Source organism: Tupaia chinensis, unplaced genomic scaffold (genome assembly GCF_000334495.1).
Source record: "Tupaia chinensis unplaced genomic scaffold, TupChi_1.0 Scaffold143970_1, whole genome shotgun sequence".
In the NCBI taxonomy this organism is placed as follows: Eukaryota; Metazoa; Chordata; class Mammalia; order Scandentia; family Tupaiidae; genus Tupaia; species Tupaia belangeri.
In genome coordinates, this window is record NW_006203821.1 from 1274885 (window position 1) to 1301618 (window position 26734).

The following is a 26734-nucleotide window of genomic DNA, read 5'->3' on the forward strand; positions in this document are numbered from 1 at the left end:
TTTTTTTTTTTGAGAGTTATTTTTTGCTATAGGGTGCATGTACTGGCTAGAAAGACAGAGAGACAGAAAGCGAGAAGCCCCCCTCCCCCCAGGAGATGGCCACACTGCAATCCCTTCTCCTCCATTCTCCTAGGATTTTGGGCACACGCTCACATGTGCCTGGCATGAATTTCAAGCCAGGGACTCAAATTGCAGGACTCAAATTTCATTTGGCCATGCAGGAGTCCAGAGACATAACTATTATGCCATCTGCTGGTCCCATATTTGATTTTTATTTATTACTATTATTAATTTTTTAAATTTACTACTAGGCATGTGGGTTCCCCAGAGAGAGGGAAAGAAAGAGAAAGAGAAATCTACTAGGTTTGGAATCAAACTGTGGCTGGCCATGTGGGAATTCAGTGCCTTAACCACCATGTTACCTGCTGGCCTGTGTTTTATACTACTTTTTAAAATAATGTTTTATTTTATTTTATTTGTTATTATTATTTTTAAAATTTGACCAGAGAGAGAAAGGGAAAGTTAGAAAGCAAGCCATCAGGTCTGGGACTTGAACTGCAGTTGACCATATGGGAGTCCAGCACTTTAACCACCACACCACTTGCTAGCCCTGTGTTTTGCACTTTTTATGGTGTTTATATGGTGGTTACTTTGCCAGAGGTAATTACTATTATTATTATTATTTTATTATCATTATTTTTTGCTATAGGGCATGTCACTTACTAGAGAGAGAGCGAGGGAAAGTGATAAATCATCCCCTAGGGGAGATGGCCACGTAACAATCCCTTGTCCTCCATTTTCCTCCTGGGATCTTGGGCATGTATGTACATGCACCTCTCATGATTTTCAAACTATCAGGTCTGGGATTCAAACCACATTCAGTCACGTGGGAGTTCAGTGCCTTAATCACTGTGCTACCTGCCAGCTTGTTTATTATTATTAATAGAAGATTACTAATGATCTTTCTGCCTCAGCTGCCTGAGGAGCTGGAACTACAGGCATGTGTCAACACACCTGGCTCTTTCCTCTTTCAGACAGGGTCTTTCAGTGTTGTCCACACTGGCTGTGAACTCACGATCCTCCTGCCTCAGCCTCAAGTAACTGAGACTTTAGAGTGGGCCAGGAATTGAGCTTGGGGCTCCCCTATGGCCTTAGCCTGTCAAACTGTGTCAACCAGAATGTGTACTTTAGCTGTACCTCATTCTTACTTTTATCAAGACATATACCCAGTTTAAATAGTCACATAATTTGGGGGCCAGCCAGTGGCATGGTTAAGGTGCTGGATTCCCACACGGTCAACTGTGGTTGGAGTTCTGGACCTGGTGGCCTGAAAATCACACTGGGCATGTGTACCTGCATGCTCAAAATTGCAGGAGGAGAATGAAGAAGCAGGACTGTCATGTGGTCCTCCCTTCTGGGGAGTGATTTCTCACTTTCCCTCTCTCTGTCTTTATCTTTCTCCTTATCCTTTTCCCTTTCCCTCTCTCTCCAGCTAGGGATGTGCCCTATAGCAAAAACTGAAACCAACACAAAAATTACCTCATTTTCTTACTTTAATTTTTATTTAACAAACGGCATTCTTGCATGCCAAGTACTGTTCTAAGCCCTTTCCAAATTTGACTCATTTAAACCTCCTAAAATCCCTGAGGTGTGATTATTGTTTTTGCTTTACATATGGTGATACCAAAGCACAGAGAATGAGGGACTTGCCCAAGATCACAAGCTAATAAATAGTGCTGCCAGTGGTTCCAGAGCTATGCTCCTCATCACTGTGCTGTGATGCCTTCTGTGTTCTGTCCACTTTCCTAAAACTGCCTGCAGGTATAAATCTCTCAGTGCATTTCAATGGAGTCTGAAATCTGTCATTCAACTTTTTATAAATTGGAGACTTCTATCCTGGAGCTCCATTCCCACCTCTTCTTTCTTGGAGTGGTTGTTCTCTGTGCAGCTGTGTCTTAGAATCTCCCTTCATAACAGTTCTGTGAATTTTCTTTGCCTTTTCTCTCGGTTGGATCCTGTGTTCCTCAAATCATCCTCTTTGTTGCTTAACTCCGTTATTTGGTAGAGTATCACAGAGTGTAAGGGAAAGAAATTTTTTGATAACTTGACAGTTCTTGAAATGTTTAATCTACCCTAGCACTTGATAGTTGACTGGATATATAATTATTGGTTAGAAATATTATGACATCAGGGACCAGTAGATGGTATAATGGCTACATCACTGGACTCCCATGTAGTCAACCACGGTTCGAGTCCCAGACCCGGTGGCTTAAACTCACGCTGGGCGCATGTGCTTGTGTGCCCAGGATCCCAAGAAGAGAATGGAAGAAGGGATTGCAGCGTGGCCATTCCCCCTCGGGGGTGATTTCTCACTTTCTGTCTTTCTGTCTCTCTCTGTCTTTCTAGTGAGCACTTGCACACTATAGCAAAAAACTTTCCAAAAAAAAGAAATATTAACATATCACTCCATTATCCTCTTATTTTCAGTATTGTTGTTGAACTGACTGATGCCATTTTGATTTCTGATCATTGTTAGAAACGCCTTCTCAGGGACCAGCAGGTGGCATGGTGGCTAAAGCACTGGACATTCCCACTTGGCCGACCATAGTTCAAGTCCTGGACCTGGTGGCTTGCTTTCTCACTTTCCACCTCTCTCTCTTTCTCTCTGTGTCTCTCTCTGGTCAAATTAAAATAAATGAATGAATAAATAAAATTAAGTGAAATAATTATTTAAATTAAAAAAAAGAAACCAGCTTTTTTTTTTTTTTGAGAGATTTTCACTGTAGGGCGCGTGCGCTCGCCAGACAGACAGAGAGAGACATAGAGACAGAAAGCGAGAAATCACCCCCCAGGGGGGATGGTCACGCCGCAATCCCTTCTTTCTGCCTCAGCTGCCTGAGGAGCTGGAACTACAGGCATGTGTCAACACACCTGGCTCTTTCCTCTTTCAGACAGGGTCTTTCAGTGTTGTCCACACTGGCTGTGAACTCACGATCCTCCTGCCTCAGCCTCAAGTAACTGAGACTTTAGAGTGGGCCAGGAATTGAGCTTGGGGCTCCCCTATGGCCTTAGCCTGTCAAACTGTGTCAACCAGAATGTGTACTTTAGCTGTACCTCATTCTTACTTTTATCAAGACATATACCCAGTTTAAATAGTCACATAATTTGGGGGCCAGCCAGTGGCATGGTTAAGGTGCTGGATTCCCACACGGTCAACTGTGGTTGGAGTTCTGGACCTGGTGGCCTGAAAATCACACTGGGCATGTGTACCTGCATGCTCAAAATTGCAGGAGGAGAATGAAGAAGCAGGACTGTCATGTGGTCCTCCCTTCTGGGGAGTGATTTCTCACTTTCCCTCTCTCTGTCTTTATCTTTCTCCTTATCCTTTTCCCTTTCCCTCTCTCTCCAGCTAGGGATGTGCCCTATAGCAAAAACTGAAACCAACACAAAAATTACCTCATTTTCTTACTTTAATTTTTATTTAACAAACGGCATTCTTGCATGCCAAGTACTGTTCTAAGCCCTTTCCAAATTTGACTCATTTAAACCTCCTAAAATCCCTGAGGTGTGATTATTGTTTTTGCTTTACATATGGTGATACCAAAGCACAGAGAATGAGGGACTTGCCCAAGATCACAAGCTAATAAATAGTGCTGCCAGTGGTTCCAGAGCTATGCTCCTCATCACTGTGCTGTGATGCCTTCTGTGTTCTGTCCACTTTCCTAAAACTGCCTGCAGGTATAAATCTCTCAGTGCATTTCAATGGAGTCTGAAATCTGTCATTCAACTTTTTATAAATTGGAGACTTCTATCCTGGAGCTCCATTCCCACCTCTTCTTTCTTGGAGTGGTTGTTCTCTGTGCAGCTGTGTCTTAGAATCTCCCTTCATAACAGTTCTGTGAATTTTCTTTGCCTTTTCTCTCGGTTGGATCCTGTGTTCCTCAAATCATCCTCTTTGTTGCTTAACTCCGTTATTTGGTAGAGTATCACAGAGTGTAAGGGAAAGAAATTTTTTGATAACTTGACAGTTCTTGAAATGTTTAATCTACCCTAGCACTTGATAGTTGACTGGATATATAATTATTGGTTAGAAATATTATGACATCAGGGACCAGTAGATGGTATAATGGCTACATCACTGGACTCCCATGTAGTCAACCACGGTTCGAGTCCCAGACCCGGTGGCTTAAACTCACGCTGGGCGCATGTGCTTGTGTGCCCAGGATCCCAAGAAGAGAATGGAAGAAGGGATTGCAGCGTGGCCATTCCCCCTCGGGGGTGATTTCTCACTTTCTGTCTTTCTGTCTCTCTCTGTCTTTCTAGTGAGCACTTGCACACTATAGCAAAAAACTTTCCAAAAAAAAGAAATATTAACATATCACTCCATTATCCTCTTATTTTCAGTATTGTTGTTGAACTGACTGATGCCATTTTGATTTCTGATCATTGTTAGAAACGCCTTCTCAGGGACCAGCAGGTGGCATGGTGGCTAAAGCACTGGACATTCCCACTTGGCCGACCATAGTTCAAGTCCTGGACCTGGTGGCTTGCTTTCTCACTTTCCACCTCTCTCTCTTTCTCTCTGTGTCTCTCTCTGGTCAAATTAAAATAAATGAATGAATAAATAAAATTAAGTGAAATAATTATTTAAATTAAAAAAAAGAAACCAGCTTTTTTTTTTTTTTGAGAGATTTTCACTGTAGGGCGCGTGCGCTCGCCAGACAGACAGAGAGAGACATAGAGACAGAAAGCGAGAAATCACCCCCCAGGGGGGATGGTCACGCCGCAATCCCTTCTCCTCCATTCTCCTCTCGGGATCTTGGGCACGCACGCACACGCGCCCGGCGTGAGTTTTAAGCCACCGGGTCCGGGACACGAACCGCAGTCAACTACGTGGGAGTCCAGCGACATAGCCATTACGCTAACTGCTGGTTTCGTGACTTCCTGGTTAAGGCAGCCAGATCCCACATGGCCGACTATGCAGTTCGAGTCCTGGACCTAGAGCCTTAAGAAACATGCTAAGTGTGTGCACACCCAAAATTCTGAAAGGAGGTAGATACAGAAAAGAGATTGCAGCATTACTGTTCCCTATAGGGATGTGTTCTTCTCTTCCTCTCTTTCTGACAAGCACATGCCCTCTGAGGAAAAAAATAAAAAGGAAAGAAACCTGCCTTTTCTCTCTTCATTGTAAGAGTTTTAGGATCTTATCTTTCTCCCAGTGTTAATTTTTTTTCCTTAAGGGAGAGATTTTGCTATAGGGTGCATGTACTCGCCAGAGAGAGAGAGAGACAGAGAGACAGGAAGCAAGAAATCACCCCTGAGGGGAGATGGCCACAATTCCTTCTCCCATTCTCCTCTTGGGATTTTGGGCACATATGCACTTGCACCCGACATGAGTTTTAAGCTGCTGGTTCATGGGCTTGAACCATGAATGACTACATGGGAGTTCAGTGATGTAACCATTATGTCATCTGCTGGTTCCCTGCCCCCCAGTATTAAATATTTTAATGAATGTGTACTTTCTGGTTTTTTTTACTTAGTCATTTACTGTATTTTTTTTTTTTTTTTACTATTTTAAAAATAATTATTTTACTTAACTTTATTTATTTTGTTTACTTAATTTAATTTGACCAAAGAAGGACAGAATGAGAGACAGAGAGAGAGAGAGAGAGAGAGGGAAAGTGAGAAAGGAAGCTGTCAGGTCCAGGACTCGAACCACGGTCAGCCATGTGGTAATCCAGTGCCCTTAACTGCCATGCCACCTGCAGGCTCAGTGTATAAATTTATAGACACCATACACTTAGGCAGTATTGGATTTTTTTTAAAAGAATTATTTTTAAAATTTCATTTATTTACTATTCAGTTTGACCAAAGAGAGAGAGAGGGAGAGTAATAAAGCAAGTTGCTAGGGCCTGGACTTGAACCGTGCTTGGTCATGTGGGAATCCACCACCTTAACCACCATACCACCTGCTGGCTTGGCTATATTAGATTTATAAAGTCTCTCCAAAAATAAATTTACCTTGCTAACAGATGGCATATAGGTGCTGGATCCCATATGGTCAATGATTCGGTATGACTCTACACCTGTGGCTTGAAAGTCATGCCAGGTGTGTGTGCATGAGTGCTCCAAATCCCAAAAGGGTCTTGAGAAGAAGGGGTTGTTTTGTGGCTATTCTCCCCCCACCCACCCACGTGTGATTTCTCATGTTGTCTCTCTTTGGCAAGCATGGGCTCCTTGTAGCAAAAAGTAAAAACTAAGAAATAAATCTTGGCTTACTGTAGCTTTTGTACTTTGCGAGCTTTTTAAATTTTCTTGACTTTTTACTCTTTTATTATAACATTCATCTTAGGACAAATACAAGGTACAACTGAATAGAAATAGTCCCTTCTTTGTATTCCTTTTTTTTTTTTTTTTTGAGAGTTTTTTTGCTATAAGAGCACATGCACTCACTGTAGAGACAGAAAGCAAGAAATCATCCCCCAGAGGGGGATGACCATGCCACAGTCCTTTCTCATCCACCCTACTCTCTGGATTTTGGGCATGCATGCACACACATCCAGCATGAGTTTCAAGTCTCCAGATCTGGGACTTGGACCGTGGTCTGTCATGTGGGAGTCCAGTGCCTTAACCACTATACCACCTCCTATCCCTGTTTTGTTTTGTTTTTGTTTTTGTTTTTGAGAGGTTTTTGCTATAGGGCAAGTGTACTTTCCGGAAAGATAGAGACAGACAGAGAGACAGAAAGTGAGAAATCACACCCCCCCCCCTAGGGGTAGTGGCCATGCTACAATCCCTTCTCCACCATTCTTCTCTTGGGATTTTGGGTGCTCACACACACGCACCTGGCATGAGTTTTAAGCCGCCAGTTCAGGACTCGAACCGTGGTCGACTATGTGGGAATCCAATGACATAATCATTACGCCATCTGCTGGTCCCCTCTTTGTATTCTTATTCTATAAGCTTTTTTTTTTTTTTTTTTTTTTTTGGAGAGATTTTCACTGTAGGGCGCGTGTGCTCGCCAGACAGACAGAGAGAGACATAGAGACAGAAAGCGAGAAATCACCCCCCAGGGGGGATGGTCACGCCGCAATCCCTTCTCCTCCATTCTCCTCTCGGGATCTTGGGCACGCATGCACACGCGCCCGGCGTGAGTTTTAAGCCACCAGGCCCGGGACATGAACCGCGGTCGACTACGTGGGAGTCCAGCGACATAGCCATTACGCCAACTGCTGGTTCCCTTCTATAAGCTTTTTTAATAATTATTTTATTTACCTTTATTTGTTTATTTAAATTTGACCAAAGAGGGACAGCATGAGAAAGAAGAGAAAGAGAAGTGAGAAAGCAAGCTGCCAGGTCCAGGACTCAAACCGTGGTTGGCCATGTGGGAATCCAGCACCCTTAACTACCCCATCATGCCACCTGCTGGCCCCTCTATAAGCTTTTTTATGACCTTTTTTAGAAATTATTGTGATTTTTAAGAGAGATTTTTGCTATAGGACATGTGTGCTCTCTTGAGAGACACAGACAGAAAGTGAGAATTCACTCCCTAGGGTGGATGGCCACACCACAGTCCCTTCTCCATTCTCCACTCGGGATTTGGGCATACATGCACGTGTGCCTGGCATGAGGGCTAAGCCACAGCATCCAGGATTTGAATCGCAGTTGGTCATGTGGGAGTACAGCAACATAACCTTTACCCCATCTGCTGTTCCCGACTTTTTTTTTTTAAACTTAAGATATAAGCACACACATTAGCTTAGGCCTGCACAGGATCAGGCCTATTATTTCCACATATTGTCACCCTGAAAGTCTTCAGGGACAATAACACACTTGAAGCTGTCATCTTCTATGATAACAATGGCTTCTGGAATAGCTCCTGAAGAATCTGTACTTTTATACAACTGGCAATGCAGTAGGTTTATTTACATCAGCATCCCCACAAACACCACAAACATGATGCCTTACTCTTTGAATTTATAATCTCTACGAAGACACTGGGTGATGGGAATTTTTTCAGCTCCATTACAGTCTTAGGGACCACCACAGTGTAAGTGGTCTTTAGACTGAAATACTGTTATGTGGTACGTGATTATACTTCTAAATCACTAAATCCAACTGATTTTTTCTTTTAGTTTTCATCTTACGTAACCTTTTAGTGGCATTTGCTAGAGTTGACTGTTCCCTATTTCTTGAAACACTCTCTTGCCTTGACTCCAGGAATATCATACTCTTTGGTCTTTCCCTTTTGGCCTTTTTTTTTAAAAAAAAAAAATTTAATTATTGATTGTTGGAGTTTTATTAAGGATTGTACTCTCCTAGAGTTGTTATTGTTTTTTAAAAACATTTATTTATTTATGTATCTAGTTCTTTGTTAGGATTTTTCAAGCCAATGGGTTGGGGAACCGTGCTTGGCTATGTGAGAATTCAGCACCTTAACCACCGTGCCATCTGCTGGCCCCTCTTTTGGTTTTGAGTTACTCTGTTCAAAGAGTGCTTAGAGTTCTCTAGGTCTTCTTGCTCTCTCTTTATACTTTTCTTCTTTGATTTCACTTATTTCTATACTAACAGATTTACACATAATTACTTGATGAGATCTCTCTATGTATATAACTGACTTCTTGATATTTTCTTCTGGAAATCTCACAGGTTTATTCAATTTTTTTTTTCCTGGAAAGATTTTTGCTATAGGGTGCTCCCCAAAAAGACAGACAGAGACAGAGAGACTGAAAGCGAGAAATCAACCCCCCCCCCAGGGGGGATGGCCAGGCTGCAGTCCCTTCTCCTGCATTCTCCTCTTGGGATCTTGGGCACACATGCATATGCGCCCAGTGTGAGTATAAGCCACCGGGTCTGGTACTTGAACTGTGGTCAACTACATGGGAGTCCAGCGACATAACCATTATGCCAACTGCTGGTCCCTTTTTCAAAAATTTTTAAAAGAATTATTTTATTTTAACTTTATTTATTTCTTTTTAATTTGATCATAGAGGGACAGGCTGAGAACAAGAGAGGGAAAGTAAACAACCAGGTCCATGACTCGAAATGCGGTCAGCCTTGTGGGAGTCTAGCATCCTTAACCACTGCGCTACCTGCTGACCCAGGTTTATTCAAATTTAACATATCCAAAATGTTTTCTTTACTGTCTTCTTCTTCTTCTTTTAACATTTATTTATTTATTTACTTAGTTATTTGTTGTGATTTTGGGTCTGGGACTCAAATTGCAGGTGGCCATATGGGAATCTAGCAGCTTAATCACCATGCCACTTGCTGGTTCCTGTAATGCTTGTTTTCTTCTCTTTCTTTTTCTTTTAAAATATATTTATTTTTTTAAGCATTCTTTATTATTTGTATAATTTTATTTCATTTTATTTTTTAATTTGACCAGAGAGAGAGAGAAAGTGAGAGAGCAAGCCACCAGGTCCAGGACTCAAACTGTGGTTGGCCATGTAAGAGTCCAGCGCCTCAACCACCGCTGGCACCATTCTTTCCCTTTTGTTTGAGAGAGAAAAATTTCTCTATAGGGTGTGTGCACTCACCAGAGAGACAAAAAGCAAGAAATTAACCCCCTTGGGGATAGCTATGCTGCAATCCCTTCTTCTTCATTCCCATCTCAAGATTTTGGGGACTCATGCATACATGCCCGGCCTGAGTTTTAAGTCTTCAGATCTGGGATTTGAACTGTGGTCGACTATGTGGGGGTCCAGCAATGGAACCACTATGCCATGTGCTGGTCCCTGTAATGCCTGTTTTCTTTTCTTTTTCTTTTATTATTATTATTCTTTTTTTTTTGGAGAGGTTTTTGCTATAGGGCGCATGCGCTCGCCAGACAGAGAGAGACAGAGGGATAGAAAGAGAGAAATCACCCCCCAGGGGGGATGGCCACGCTGCAATCCCTTCTCCTCTGTTCTCCTCTCAGGATCTTGGGCACGCACGCACACGTGCCCAGTGTGAGTTTTAAGCCACCAGGTCCAGGACGTGAACTGCGGTCGACTATGTGGGAGTCCAGCGACATAGCCATTACGCTAACTGCTGGTCCCTGTAATGCCTGTTTTCTAATCCACAAATTGGCACTGACCCTATGTCTGTGACATCAGTGAATGATACCACCATCCATGAAGTCACTTAAGCCAACCACATTCTTTTCTACAAACATCCAATCTGTAAGCAAGTCTTGTTAATTCTGTCTATAGACTGCTATCTTTACTGCCATCTTTCTAGTTTCAGGTTATAATTATACCTTATTTGGGATTTTTTAGAGGACTCCTAATTCATCTTCCCATTTTAACTCTTGCCTCACTTGTTTTTCCCATAGTAGTTAGCAAGCCTCCAGGTCCAGGACTTGAACTGTGGTCAGCTATGTGAGAGTGCAGTACCTTAACCACCATGCCACCTGCTGGCCCCACATAGATTAGATCTTGTAACTTCTCTCTATGTAAAGTTATTCACTGTCTGTTATGTTGCAAGTGAAAGCCAAGCACTTTCCCACAGTCTATAAGGCTCTGCCTGCCCCACATTACTCTTTAAATTCACTGGCCTTCTATTTCTTCCAGTTTTCACTGGAAGTCCCGCTTTCTGTGTTTTAACCATATTAGTCCCTGTTTAAGGAAGGATCTTTTATTCCATTCTCTGAATGCCTCGTTGCTTCTCATCATTGAGCTCTAACTTAAATGTCACCTTTCTGACTAACCTAATGAAAGTAAGTCACAGTCTTCTGTGCTTCATAGCCTGTTTGTCCCAGTGAGTAAATATATAATCATTTTACAATTATTTGATTAATATCTCTCTCCCCATTAAACACAAAATTCCGTTAAGGCCCAAATCATGTCTGGTTTAGCTCAGTGATTTGTCCTTGGTACCTGACACAGTGCCTGGTATTCTGAGTAGGCATTCAGTACTTGGTGAATGGAGGTGAGCGCTGTCTATATTTCAGGCACTATGAAAAGAGTCTTACATGCCTTTATTTGAATCCCCACAGCAGCCAATACACTAGTTGCTGTTACTGTCTCTTCTTTATAGCTGAGGTTAAGCAACCTACCCAAAGTCACACAGCTGATGGAGGTGATGCCAGAATTAAACCTAAGTCTCTGTGACTTGCCAGCTTTCTTCTTCTTTTTTTTTTCCTTTTGCCAAAGAGTGCATGTCTGAGAAGAGATGGGGGGAGGGAGAAAGCACTTATCAAGAAGGTATGGTCATGCTGCAATCCTGCCTCCATTTCTCCAACCTGTCAATATCTTTGGCACCCATATATACATCTGGTGTGTTTTACTTTTTAAAAAAATTATTTATTTAATTTTATTTATTATTATTTTTTAAAAATTTGCTATAGAGCATGTGTGCTCACCAGAGAGAGCCAGAGAGATAAAGCGAAAAAGCAAGTTGCCAGGTCCAGGACTCAAACCATGGTCAGCCATGTGAGAGTCCAGCAACTTAACCACTACACCACCTACTGGCTCCCATCTAGTGTGTATTTCAAGCTGCTGAGACAAGGATTCAAACCACAGTTGACCACCTGAGATCTGGCTTCCTTAACCACTAGGCCACGCCAACTCGAGCCAGTGTTTTAATCACTTTCTACTAATTAAGAAATACACTTAAAATTTTAAAAATTTGTTTATTTATTTTTATTATTATTTTTAAATTTGACCAGAGAGAGAGAAAAAGAGAAAGTGAGAAAGCAAGCCGCCAGGTCCAGGACTTGAACCATAGTCAGCCATGTGGGAGTCTAGCACCTTTAACCACTACACCACCTGTCAGACCCATACTTTTTTTTTTAAAGAATTTTTGTTAGGGTGTTTGTACTCGCCAGAAACAGAAAGACAGAGAGACAGAAAGCAAGAAATCATTCCCCAGGAGGGATGACCATGCCACAATCCCTTCTCCTCCACTTTCTTCTCGGGGTCTTGGGCATGCACGTACATATGCCCAGTGTGAGTTTCAAGCCACTGAGCCTGGAACTTGAACTGCAGTCAACCATGTGGGAATCCAGCCATGCAAACTTACACCATTTACTGATCCCAAGAAATATACTTTTTTTTTTGAGCGAGAAGAGATTTTTGCTATAGGGCATGTGTGCTTGCCAGAGAGACAAGGGAGACAGAAAGCGAGAAACCACCTCCTCCCCTCCCCCAGAAGGTATGGCTATGCTACAATCCCTTCTCCTTTTGGCATCTTGGGCATGCATGTACACGTGCCTGGAGTGAGTTTTAAGCCACCATGTCTGAGACCCAAACTGCGGTAGACTATGTGGGAGTCCAGCAACATAACCTTTACACCTCCTGCTGGTCCCAAGAAATATACTTAAAAAAAATTAAGTTTAAATGTGGCATAAAGGTTAGGGTGCTGGACTTTCACGTGGCTGACCATAGTTCAAGTCCCAGACCCAGAGGCTTAAAACTCACGCTGGGTGAATGTGTGTGCGTGCCCAAAATCCTGAGAATGGGGAGGAAGGGATTCCAGTGTGGCCATCCCCCAGGGGATGATTCCTCACTTTCTCTCTCTGTCTCTCTGGCGAGTGCATGTGCTCTATAGTAAAAATCTCTCTTAAAAAAAAATTCAGTAAATATTGATTCATTACCTACTCGATTGCTAAATGAATAATTATAAAAAGTGGATCTGACTTTTTTTCTTATTTGCAAAATAAATACCATACAGTAGGAATGAAAATGATTTACTTTAACTCAAATTAAAGTACTGTTCAATCATTATAAATAAAGTCATCCCTCAGTATCCTGGGGGGATGAGATTAATTCCACCACCACCCCAATCCCCAATGCTCAAGTCCCTTATATAAAATGACATAGTATTTGGATATAACCGATACACATCCTCCCATCTGCTTTACAGTTTATTTATGTATTTCTTCTATGAGAGAAGGAGAGGGACAGGCATTTCCAATAGGATCTTCCCTCTACAATGTACTCCCAGCCTCAGGCAGACTGGGTCATGGACATAGGCTTACACAAGTAGGTAGTTTTTAGGATCCAAACCTAGGACCTTGCCATGAGGATCCTGCATGACAGAATATTGTGTTCTGTCACACCACCTGGTAGCTCTCCTCTAATATACTTTAAATCATGTCTAGATTACTTAGTGTCTATACATCTATTCACTTGCATGGATTCATCATGGCAAAATTCAAATTACGTTTTTTGAAACTGCTTGGATTTTTTTTTTTTTTCTGGTTAGTGTGTACACTCATGAGAGACAGAGAGAGAAAGAGAGGGAAAGTAAGAAAGCACACCCCCCTTCCCGCCATGGGGAATAGTCACACCACAATTCCTTCTCCTCCATTCTTCTTCCAGGATTTTTGGGCAGGCATGCACATGTGCCTGGCATGTTTCTCAAGCCTCTGGTCTGCGGCTTGAATCGAGCAGTCAGTCATGTGGGATCAGCTCCCTTAACCTCCACACTATCTGCTGATCTGCTGGCCTGACGATGTTTTGCTTATACTAGATTTTTTTTTTTTGACTTTCAATTTTTTATTTTTTACTGCAGTTGTTTACAGAAATAGAATTGCAAGTATACAAATATTCCAATAGAAGCAAAATATATTTTTAATATTTAACAAGTTATCACAGATAGCTAAAAATGTAGATGCAAATGAAACTCCCCCAGAGAAAAACTGAAAATACCTGGTATCAGTGCTCTGAAATCCCGACTATGAAGCCATATACAAAAAATGTAACCCTTTTATCATTGCAAGACAGTGGAAGAAGGCAGTCCAGTGGTTGATCAGAGTGCTCAAGTAAATAAAATCAATACAAAATTTAAATGGCAGAAAAGTAGTTAAACCACTTGAGAACAGGTTAAAAAAATCTAGTATAGGGACCAGCAGTTGGCATAATGGCTATGTCGCTGGACTCCCATGTAGTCAACCACGGTTTGAGTCCTGGATCCGGTGGCTTAAACTCATGGCCGGTGCGTGTGCGTGCATGTCCAAGATCCCTAGGGGAAGGTGGAGGGGAAGGGATTGCAGTGTGGCCATCCCCCCTGGGGATGGTTTCTTGCTTTCTGTCTCTCTGTCTCTCTCTGTGTTTCTGGCGAGCATACGTGCCCTATAACAAAAAAAAAAAACTCTCCAAAAACAAAATAAATCTAGTATAAGTAAAACACTAATGAAATATTTGTAGTATACTTTTTTAAAAAAGAATTATTTATTTAACTTTATCTATTTATTTATTTTTAATTTGACCAGAGAGGGACAGAGTGAGAGAGAGAGAGAAAGAGAGAAAACAAGTCACCAGGTCCAGGACTTGAACCATAGTCAGCTATATGGGAATTCCGTGCTCTTAACTACCATGCCACCTTCCAGCCCCTGTACAACACTTGTTAAAAGACTGGTAAAATAAGTGAATGAAACTCAATAAAAGTTGTCAAAAATGTAGCAAATGCTTGGAGGTTACCAGTTAGAAATAAGAGAACAAGGTGAGCAGATACATTCACTAGATCACAAGAAATGAGCTTAAGTTCATTGGACTCAGTCTGTAACTACTAAAGTCATAATCACTTCAGTGCAGGGCACTTCTTTACTGGACACAGATGCCTGATTCCAAACCCACTCTCAAACATCTCAGATCTTGTGTGTGTTGTGTGTACAATGTGTGTATATATGTTGTCCTGAGGTTCATTACCTAAAATAACAATAATAAGCAATCTCTACCAGATCTTTAAACAGGCAAATGACTTCTGAAAGAGATTAGAAGGGAGAGAATACGAGCAAGCAGTGGGTGGATATGGCTAAACAGGGAATTTTTTACAAGCAATTATTTTATTTAACTTTATTTATTTATTTTAATTTGATCAGAAAGTGACAGAGAGAGAAAGAAAAAGCAAGCTGCCAGGCCCGGGACTTGAACCATGGTTGGCCATATGGGAGTCTAGCACCCCTAACCACCCTGCCAGTCCCAAAGCATGGATTTCTTTTTTTTTCTTTTTTGAGAGGATTTTGCTATAGGGCGCGTGTGCTCGCCAGACAGACAGAGAGACAGACAGAAAGCAAGAAATCACCCCCTGGGGGGATGGCCACACCGCAATCCCTTCTCCTCCATTCTCCTCTCGGAATCTTGGGCATGCATGCACACGTGCCCGGCATGAGTTTTAAGCCACCAGGTCCAGGACACGAACTGCAGTCAACTACGTGGGAGTCCAGCGACATAGCCATTACGCTAACTGCTGGTCCCTCAAAGCATGGAATTTTTAAAGGAGGTATTAAGTTGGAGTCAAATAAAATTGTGATAGAATGCTTTTAGTAGAGGAATATATTATGCAGTAAAGTAGGGAAGAGGGGAAAGGAGTAAGAAAGGAATGTAGCTAGAGCATCTCCCAGCAGTTTGCCTATGTATTTGTCAGCACCAAAGTTGGTAGACTAAGTTACTTCATATCCACTGCTAGTATTAAGACAGCAGCGGTCATTTTTACAAAGTGAGTACACAGTTATTTTTATTCAGAAATGCGAATTTTTCTTCCATGCATTAACTAATTGGTGTTTTGTAAACAGTGGGAGGAAGATTAGAAAAATTACGGAGGTACAGAATTATATAGGTGATTACAATGAATTAGTAAATTTATTCATCTTGTGGTCAGTTTATATTTACCATGTTGCCTACAACTGAGATGGGGGAAATACCCAATTTATATAATGCATTATCCTGTTGAATTTTACTTTAGTAAAAACTCCTGCTGAGCATAAGCTCCAAGGATTGCTCTCTCTCTACTGTATCAGTTCTTATAGAAAGCAAAGCTACTTTTAAAGAATTTTCACCTATTGGAAAAAAGAAGTAAAGTGCTATATTGTCCTGGCTAGCCATGTTTACTATGGCAGATAAAAATATAAATACAAGGAAGGATCATTTTGTTCTGAGAGTTGCTCTAGCCCGGGCAAAATTATGGTCAGTTGGTAAAGTAAGAGGCAATGGAAAGAAAGCTTGTAGTACACTGCCCACGATATACCCATTTTATGGATAAACAGAAGACTTTAGCACCTGTCAATTATATTAGTTTCTTAAATGTCATAATTAAAAGAAATATAGAACATTGCACCTATTTATTTATTTATTTGAGAGGTTTTTGCTAGAGGGCATGTGTGTTTGCCAGAAAGAAAGAGAAAAACAGAGAGACAGAGAGCCAGAAATCACCCCCCAGGGGGGATGGCCACACCACAATCCCTTCTACTCCATTCTCCTCTCGGGATCTTGGGCATGCACGCACACGTGCCCTGCGTGAGTTTAAGCCACTGGGTCCGGGACTCGGACCCTGGTCAACTACATGGGAGCCCAGTGACATAGCCATTACACCAACTGCTGGTCTCTACACCTATTTACTTAAATCAGTCATTTACTATAAACTTTTCATTAAGTGGTAGAAAAATGTCAAACTAAGTTACAACTAGACTAACTATACATGTACGTAAGAATAACGTACTTCTCTAGGCAATACTAACAATAAATTATCACTGCCAGTAAATGATTATAGCTAACCAGGTTAAGATTTGAATTAACTAATTAACAAAAAAAAAAAATCTCAGTGGATCATTGTCTTACAGATGAAGAAAACCTAGAAACTGGGAAATAGACATTATACCACACCACTCATGATCTCTTGAAAGAGAGCAAAAGGAAGGACACTCTCTTGTTGCCTTGTTTCCTGTAACTCAGCAAGACAGGAAATGTAAACTTCCTGCTACAGGAACAGGGGAGTTTGATTTCTCATTTCTCTTTTTCTTTTTTTAAGAATTATTTTAGGGGGGGAAACCAGCAGTTAGCTTAATGGCTATGTCGCTGGACTCCCACATAGTCGACCGCGGTTCGAGTCCCAGACCCGGTGGCTTAAACTCATGCCGGGCGCATGTGTGTGCGTGCCCAAGATCCCAAGAGGAGAATGGAGGAGTAGGGATTGCGGTGTGGCCATCCCCCCAGGGGGTAATTTCTCTCTTTCTGTCTCTCTGTCTCTCTCTGTCTGTCTGGTAAGCACATGCGCCCTATAGCAAAAACCTCTCCAAAAAAAAAAAAGAATTATTTTAGGGGCTAGCAGGTAGCGTGGTGGTGAAGGGGGCTGGACTTCGACATGGCTGACCGTGGTCTGGGTCCCAGACCTGGCGGTTTGCTATCTTGCTTTCCCTCTCTCTCTCTCTCTCACTCTGTCCCTCTCTGGTCAATGAGAGAGCAAGAGAGAGAGAGAGTGAAAGACCAAGCTGCCAGGTCTGGGACTCTACTATGATTGTCCATGTGTGAGTCCAGCCTCCTTAACCACCACGCCACCTGCCAGCTCCTGATTTTCTTTTTCTGAGTGAAAAATGGTGGAGTTACATATTTCTGTATCCTACCAACTCCTCCCCCAAATTAATGAATATGCTGGAGGAGGGAAGGATAGAACTGTATTCTCTCCAGCTCCTAATGGTCTGAAATGGTTCTCTGGGCTGTTGGTCCTATGTCAGGGCCTAAACTAGAAATCGAAGAGCAAGATGTTTTCCTTAATCCTGTATCACAATGGTAGACTCTATAAACTGCACCCAACTTTAAATCTTAAAGCTTATTTTCTATTTATCATTGTGCCCTAAAAAAATGTCATATTCATGTGAGGCTCAAAGTTAGTTGAACTTCTAAATTGTCAGTACTCCAGGTTTCTCTAGAAAGAGATAGTCATGGGGCCAGCAGGTAGTGTGATGGTTAAGGACTTCCACATGGTTGACCGCAATTTGAATCTAAGACCTGGTGGCTTGAAAATCATGCTGGGGGGACCAGCAGATGGAGTAATGGTTACGTCGCTGGACTCCCACGTAGTCAGCTGAGGTTCGAGTCCCAGATCTGGTGGCTTAAAACTCACACTGGGGGCCTGCCCAAAATCCCGAGAGGAGACTGGAAGAGAAGAGATTACAGTGTGGCCATACCCCCTGGGAGGTGATTTCTTACTTTCTGTCTCTCTGGCGAGTGGACCCACCCAATAGCAAAACCCCTCAAAAAGAATAAAAAGAAAAGAAAATCATGGTGGGTACATGTGCCTGCATGCCCCAAATCCCAGGAGGCAAATGGAGGAGAAGGGATTGTGGTGTGGCCATGTACCCCAGGGGGTGATTTCTCACTTTCCCTCCCACTGTCTCTCTGTGTCTCACTGGCAAGTACATGCGCCCTGTGGCAAAAACTTAAGAAAAAAGAAAAAGACTTCTGCTATGACATCCATCAGTTTACTTCACCCCTTTGAATGACATGCAGTTTTATGGTTTCTAGGAAAAGGAGCCTTACAGGTTTTTACATATAACTTTGGTTGGTTCATACTCATGTAGGTGAAATACCTGAAGCAATTTGGATTAGTGGCCATTTAGAAGAGGACTCAGAGCTGTACTGTGCCCCTTATGATTCAAAGATTTGAACAGGGCCTCACATTTGGCCTAGTGTCTTAGATATCTGGGATGGTATTCAGTGTGCCCTTAGAAACAAGGAATGATAAAGTATTATCATGTAGCAAAGGAATAGGTCAAGTTATCCAGTAGAAGAGTGTAGGTTTGAATCTTTTTATGAAGGAGATTTGATTTGGAAGTGAAGGAGAAACATTAATGGGTTTATAAACAGAAAAATTACATGATCACATGTATTAGAGAACACTAATACCACTGCATTATTGAGGATGGTTTAGAGGGTTAGGAGGCCAGAGGCAGTGAGACTAGTTAGGAATTACTTGACATAAGCTTAAAGAGGAGAAAGAAAATCAACATTTTATTTATTTATTTTTATTTTGCCAGAGGGTATGTATGTTTATTAGGGAGAGAGAGGGGGAGAGAGAGAGAGAAAACAAGAAAGCACCCTTTTCTCCCTCCCATGGGGAAGGGTCATGCTGTCATCCTTTTCCTCCATTTCTCCCTCTTTTCAGGATTTTGGGCACACACGCACACACCCTTGGTGTTTTTCTCACACCACCAGATCTGAGACTCAGTCCACACAGTTTGCCATGTGAGATGAAACTGCCTTAACCACAGGCCACAAGCTGGCCCCAAATCAGCATTTTAGGAGGAAGTAACACCAAACAAGCTTATATTAGTGCTTTGAGTCAAGGAAGAAAAAGATTATGAGTGTCATATAGTAAAATGTACTGTATTAGAGATAATTATGCAAGTTTAGTAGAATATTATGAGTCAATTTCAAATGTAAATGGTGAAAGTCTGATTAAGGTATGAGGATATAAAATACTCCATAAAGGAATGGATCCATGTTTTAGCCCACCTGGCATTTTGTGTCTTACAGAAGTACCTAGAAAATGCAGCATGAGAGGCCAGCAGGTGGCATGGTAGTTAAGGTACTGGACTCTCACATGGCTGACCACAGTTCAAGTCCTAGACCTGGTGAATTGAAAATCATGCTGAGCATGTGTACACACGAACCCAAAATCCCAGGAGAAGAATGGAGGAGAAGGGATTGTGGCGTGGCCATCCCCCCAGGGGGTAATTTCTCACTTTCTCTCTCACTCTCTCTGGCCAGTGCATGCACCGTATGGCACAAACCTAGAAAAAGAAAGAAAGAAAATGTGCATGATGTGTTATCCATATTAGTATCACTTGTGAAAGATTAGAGACATTTCATCCCAAATCCTGAATTTCCTTGGCCATAATGAATCTAGTTTTCATTCAGATAAATGTTTTTAAAAGTCATAAATAAGAGTGCCAACAGGTGGCATGGTGGTTAGGGCACTGGACTTCCACATGGCTGACCACAATTCCAGTTGGAACCTAGTGACTTGAAAATCACACCAGGTGCTTGTGCGTGTGTGTGCTCAAAATCCCAGGAGGAGAATAGAGGAGAAGGGGTTGCTGCATGACCCTCTCCCTGGGGGTTGATTTCTTACTTTCCCTCTCTCTATCTCTCTCTGGCAAGAATATGCCTCCTATAGCAAAACTGAAAAAAAATAAAATTTGTAAATAACTTTTCTTTTAAGGTTTTTGCCTTAAGTTGCACATGCTCACCAGAGGAGAGAGAAAGTAAGATGAACAATGAGAAATCACCCTCCTGGAGAATGACCACACTCAGTCCATTCTCCTGGGATTTGGGGCAGCCATGCACATGTGTCTGGCATGAGTTTCAAGTCACAGAATCATACTGTGGTCAGCCACGTGGGAGTCCAACGGCTTTAACCACCACACCACCTGATTGTCCCTGTAAATAACTTTTGACTAAGTTCCTATTACTATGGTAATGAATTTCATTTTTACTCCCTTACATATATATGTAATATGTATAATATATATTTTTATATACACACATATTTTAATTTGCCAAAGGGCACATGTGCTTGAGGAGGAATGGGAAGAAAGAGAAAGCAACCCCATGGGGCATGGTCACACCACAATCTGCTGTGCCGTCTTTCTCTCCCTTTAGGACCTTGGGAATGCATGCACATGTGCCCAGTGTGTTTCCCAAGCCTCTGGGTCCTAGACTTGAATTGCTCATTGACCCAGTTTTTTATTTTATTGTCCAAGTTAACAATACTTTTTAAGCTCCTAGAGGTATTTTATAGTTGTCATATTCTACAGTTTTGTGAATAATCTATGTTCAATTTATATCATTTATGATTTGGTAAGTTTTTATTATTTTCTCCTCATCATTTTTTAATAGAACCTAGGTTTTATTAGTCTTGACTAATTATAGTTTACTTAAGAGGCAGACATTGGGGTTGGCAGGTAGCATGGTGGTGAAGCGTGCTGGACTCTCATAAGACTGACTGTGGTTTAAGTCCTAGACCTGGTGGCTTGCTTTCTCACTTTCTCTCTCTCTCTCTCATTCTGTCCCTCTTTGGTCAAATTAAAATACATAAATAAAGTTAAATAAAATAGTTCTAACAGAAAAAGAGGCAGAAGTTAATTGTGTTCTGCAATGTGTGTATTATACAAAATTTCATTATTGTATAACTACTTTGGTTGATTGATTAGGTTGGCAAAGGGAGTGTGTGCCTGCAAAAGAGAGAGGTGGGGAGAGAGAGAGGGAGAAAGGGAGAGGGAAAGTGAGAAAGCATCCCTCCCATGGGGCACAGTCATGCACAATCCTTTCTCCATTTCTCCCTTCATTCAAGATTCTGGGGACATTGGAGACAGCAGGTGGTATGGTGGTTAAGGCATTAGACTCCCACCTGGCTGACCACAGTCCACGTCCCGGACCTAGTGGCTTGCTTTCTCACTATCATTCTCCTTCTCTCTCTAGTAAAATTGAATAATAATAATAATAAATAAAATTAAAAAAAAAATTCTGGGGACATGTACACATGAACCTGGCCTGTTTCTTAAGCCACTCAAGCTGTTACTCGAAATGCAGTGTCATATGTGGGATCCAGCTGCCTTAATCACCAAGGCATGGGTCAATGGGTTGGTCCAATAAATACCTTTTTTTTTTCTCAAGGATGCGTGCTCTGGAGAGTCAGAGATATAGTGAGAGGGAAAGTGAGAGGGAATGATCACACCACAACCCCTTCTCCATTCTCCTCCTGGATTTTTAATTTCTTTTTTAAAAAGATAATTTGATTTAACTTTATCATTTTAATTTGACCAGAGAGAGATAGAAACACAGAGAGAGGGAGAAAGTGAGCCACCAGGTTCAGGACTCAAACTATGGTGGACCATGTGGGAATCCAGTGTCTTTAATCACCAAGCCACCTGCTGGCCCCTCTCCTCTTGGATTTTCAAGCATGCATGTATGTGCACTGGGTCTGGGACTCCAACTGTGTAAACCATGTAGAATTCAGTGCCTAACCCACCACGCCACTTACTGGACTTTTTATCAGAATGTGTAACAAACTTATTTTGGCTTCTCATTATTATTATTTTTTAAATAATTATTTTACTTAACTTTATTAATTATTATTATTTGTTTTAGTTTGACCAGAGAAAGAGAATGAGAGAGAAAAAGAGAGAGAAAGTGAAAAAGCAAGCCACCAGGTCCAAGACTTAAACCACAGTCAGCCATGTGGGAGTTCAATATCTTTAATCACCATGCCACCTGCCAGCCCCTCATTATTCTTGAAAGATAGGTAGAATAGTTTTATACTTTATTTTTTTAAGAATTATTTTTATTTCATTTTATTCATTGTCTTTTTTTTTTTTTTTTTTGAAGTTATTAGAGAGAGGGAAAGCGAGAAAGCAAGCCACCAGGTCTGGAGCTTGAACCAGTCAGCCATGTGGAAGTGGCTTAACCACCACACTACCTGCCAGTCTCTCTATATTTTTTTACTCTACAGCATAGTAATTCCTTTTTTCCTCTTTCTTTCTTCCATTGTCTCGTTTTAAATATATATATATATTTTTTAAAGGACTATTTATTTAATTTTATTTACCCATTCATTTATTTTAATTTGGCCACAGAAAGACACAGAGAGCGAGAAAGGGAGGGAAAGTGAGAAAGCAAGCCACCAGGTCCAGGACTCAAACCGTGGTCGGCTATGTGGGAGTGTCCAGCACCTCAAACACCACGCCACCTGCTGGTCCTTTTTTTAATATATATTTTTTATCTTTGTTAAATTTGTTGCTATTAACATTTCAATCCCCCCCACCGCGCAGAAGATGAGGATTTTTTGGGGGGGGACAGATTTCTTTGCTATAGGACGTGTGTGCTCATCATAGAGACAGAGACAGAAAGTGAGAAGTCACCCCCAAGGGGATAGCCGCACTACAATCCCTTCATTCTCCTCTTGGGATTTTGGGCATGCACATGTGCACACCCAGCATGAATTTTAAGCCACCAGGTCTGGAACTCAAACTGTGGTCAACTACTTGGGAGTCAAGCGATACAACTATTATACCATTTGCTAGTCCTGACCAGGATCTTTCTCACTATCCAACATCTAAATGTATAATCTTTTGATCTTCTGTTTCTCATGTCTCCCGCAGCCTTATGTGTCACTGGCTCAGCAGATGGCACCACCTAGTCCAAGCAGCAGCACCCCGAACAGCAGCAGCGGGAGCAACGGGAACGACCAGCTGAGCAAAACCAACCTGTATATCCGAGGGTTGCAAGCAGGCACTACTGACCAGGACCTTGTCAAGCTGTGTCAGCCGTAAGTTGGTACATGTGGGTAGGCTTCCAGGGACCATACAGATTTGGTGATACTGGCTTCTTGCCAGGTATTCCTATCCTGAAATGCATTATTATTTAGCTTCTACCTTATAGTCACAGAGTTTCTCAGCAGTCCTTGTTTTAATTGCCAGAGGATGTAAGTGCTTAGCAGAGAAAATGAGTGGGAAAGAGGGAGGAAATACCCTCCAAAGAAGTGTGGTCATACCACAATCCCCTCTCCATTGCTCCATTTGTCAGGATTTGGGGCACACAGGCACATGCTCAGTGTGTTTTTCAAACCACTGGATCTGGGACTTTTTTTTTTTTTTTGGAGAGGTTTTCGCTATAGGGCGCGTGCACTCGCCAGACAGACAAACAGAGAGAGAGAGACAGAGAGACAGAAAGCGAGAAATCACCCCCCCGGGGGATGGTCACACCGCAATCCCTTCTCCTCCATTTTCCTCTCGGGATCTTGGGCACGCAGCACACGTGCCCAGCGTGAGTTTTAAGCCACCGGGTCCGGGACGCGAACCGCGGTCAACTACGTGAGAGTCCAGCAACATAGCCATTATGCTAACTGCTGGTTCCCTGGATCTGGGACTTTAACTGTGTAGTTGGCTGTGTGGGATCCAGCTCCCTTAACCACTAGGCCACAGAGCCAGCCCAGCAGCCCCTTTTTAAAATTTTACTTGATACTGATATATAAAACCTTTATGTGTTTCTCTGAGGGAAGCCAGGATGAGGCTGGTCTTTGAAGGTTAGTTTTGTTTCTAGGATCTCCCCTGATGATCTTAGTAGGAAGATGGCTATCCTTACACCTTGAATAGACTGCTTGAGATCTCTACAGATAATGAGTAGAAAGCAGTAAGAGCTGGCAGTGGAGACAAAACAAGGTGGGACTATCCAGTTGAATTATATGAAGTGCTCTTCAAAAGTTCATAGAAAATAAATACTATGAAAAATCTATGAATGGATTTCAAAATATTTCACACCAAAATAATGCATTTAATTTATTTTACTCAGTTAGATTTTCTAGAAAGCACACTCACTGGAGAGAGACAGAAAGAGAGAGGGAAAGTGAGAAAACTGGCACTCCCCATGGGGAATAGTTATGCTGCAATCTCCTTCTCCATCTCTCTCTCTTTTTGGGATTTTGGGGCTGCATACACATGCACCCAGCATGTTTTCGGGCTCCTGAGTCTGGAACTTGAACAGCTCAGTTGGCCGTGTGTGATCCAGACACCTCAACCACCATGTTACCAGCTGGGTAACTCATATTTTAATTCCATTTTTTCCATGAATGTTTTGAAATCCCCTCATATATTTTGGAGAGTTTCTGCTTCTGGAGACATTCCTAGTGAGTCATATGAGCTCTAAAATTAGGGGATAAAGAAGAAAGTGGAAAGGACAGCTCTGTTGCACAGTGGTAATGTGCTCTTCAGGAGAAGCTGCACCCCACATGGTGACTGTGGTTCAAATCCTTGGGAGGGCGTGATTTCTCACTTTCCCTTCCACTCTGTCTGTTTCTCTCTCTTTCTCTGGCGAGCTGCCTGAGAGGCCCAATCCTCAGAACTCCACAGTACTCACAACCATCCTGGACTCCTCTAAGGTGGCAATGGGGATCTGCTGTGGGGACAGGATGGCAATGAGGTCTCTCATGTCCGGTGGCTCACGGGGACCCCCTTCCTCCTCCTCCCTGGCCTGGTACAGCATGTTGATGTGCAGCAGGGGGTGAAGGCTCACCAGATTTCAATACATGAATTCTGGGGAAACACGTTCAAGCCATACCACCATCTTTGAACACAAATCCTAAGTGTATATGATACAGTAAATTTTCACAAAGGGAACGTCCTTGTAATAGTCCCTTGTGTCCAGATCAAGAAATAAAAAATCTGTGGGTTGGACAGTGGCACAGTTGTAAAGTGTGATGTTCTGTGGGACCGACCCAAATAGGAACATTCCAGGTTAGTGTCCAGAGACCTCCCTGACTACGCCATCCACACATCTGCTCACAATCTGGGGCTAGCTGAGGCTGGAGGAGGATCGCAGTGTGGGAGGGCCTGTTGAGAGTGCTGATTCTCTGTCTCTCTTTCTGTCTGTCTTTCTCATTCAGAAAGAAAGAAGATTAAAAAAAAGAAATAGAACATTACCAACCTTTCAGAAGCCCACCTTCCAGTTATTATCACCCCTCCCTCCCAAAATGTCCACTGTTTGACTTCTTTTTTTTATTTTTAACTTATTTATTTACATTCATTCACTGTACATCATTACAGTATACAAAATTAGATTTTCCATCCAAATTCAGTATATATTGGCTCAATCAGGGATATTACCATATGTGTTATGGTCAGCAAATAACTTTCTATTTCTCGTTTCTTATATATTTTGCTCCCCCCTCCTTGATTCTCTACTTCTCACCTTCTGCCATTTCCCACCCGCCTCCCACATTGTCTCTGGTATCTATAGTCACTTTCTATACCTTTTTTCCCCACATTTTATTGGTTCACTAAAGATCTTAATCTAAATACTTCAATAGTAAGTACAGCTGGTATATACATATCTATAAACACATATCTGATTTCAGGCATAAACCTCAGTGAGTAGAATGAACATACTATAAAGTAGCACCTAGCTGGGGCTATATAACTTACTGCAGTCATTAAATAGGGTTTTTTAATGCATTTTTTAATTTCAAGAAAAACAGTTTTAGTTTTAATAAATTAAAATTTTAAAATGTTAAGAGAAATTTGTTTAAGACTTAAAGCCTGGAAAAAGGTTAGGATTCTATTCAAGCAGTAGGTAGATGAACCTATCAACAGTTCACGAGAAGACAAAAATCCTTGAATCTGGAAAATAAAGCATAGAAGAAAATCAGTAATGTTTTTGTCAAAAGTCATCAAATTCTATTTTACCAGTTCAGTCTCATGTAATTAATCTCTCTTCTAGGGAATTTGCAGTGTTACTGTGGTCTGATCTTTCTTGTTTAAATTCTGCAAGTCAACATTCAACTCTGGACTTGTCCCTACCATTAGGCTGGCCATTTTCTTGGTTGTTTTTTGTTCTCTTATTTTTGTATGTCTGACTTCAGTTTCCCTGGTATAACACTCCCTCACTTCTTGGAGATCTGGTATGGTGTTGGTAAATTCTTTCAGGTTTTATTTATCTGAGAATGTTTTTATCTTTTCTCCCCATATGAAGGATAATCTTGCAGGGTATAGTATTCTTGGTTGAAATTGTTTTTCACTTAACACTTTGAATATATTTTCCCATTCTTTCCTTGCTCACATTGTTTCTGATGAGAGGTCCAATGTTAGCCTGATGGAATATCCTTTGAAAGTAACTTGATGTTTCTTTCTTGCCAATTTTAGTATCTTCTCTCTGTGGTTTTGGTCAATCTGGCTGTGATGTGCCTTGGAGAAGATCTTCTTGGGTTGATTCTATGTGGGGTCCTTTGTATTTTTTGGGTCTGGATATTTGAATACCTTTCAAGGTTTGCAAAGTTTTCTTGCAGTATCTCTTTTCTTTTCTTTTCTTTTTTTAAGAATTATTTATTTTGGGGGAACCAACAGCGTAATGGCTATGTCGCTGGACTCCCACGTAGTTGACCGCGGTTTGCGTCCCGGACCCGGTGGCTTAAAACTCATGCCGGGCACGTGTGCGTGCGTGCCCAAGATCCCGAGAGGAGAATGGAGGAGAAGGGATTGCGG

The 26734-nt window shown here is 41.8% G+C and overlaps 1 protein-coding gene across 6 annotated transcripts in view; it reads left to right on the forward strand.

Moving 5' to 3' along the window:
- Positions 1–26734, forward strand: part of RBMS2 (RNA binding motif single stranded interacting protein 2) — a 91042-nt gene that overhangs the window by 34229 nt on the left and 30079 nt on the right. For all 6 annotated transcript variants that reach the window (XM_027767145.1, XM_027767146.1, XM_006165623.3 and 3 more), the window contains one exon: positions 22862–23028. In XM_027767145.1, the coding sequence (XP_027622946.1) occupies positions 22862–23028 (167 nt within the window). The remainder of the gene's footprint in view (positions 1–22861; positions 23029–26734) is intronic.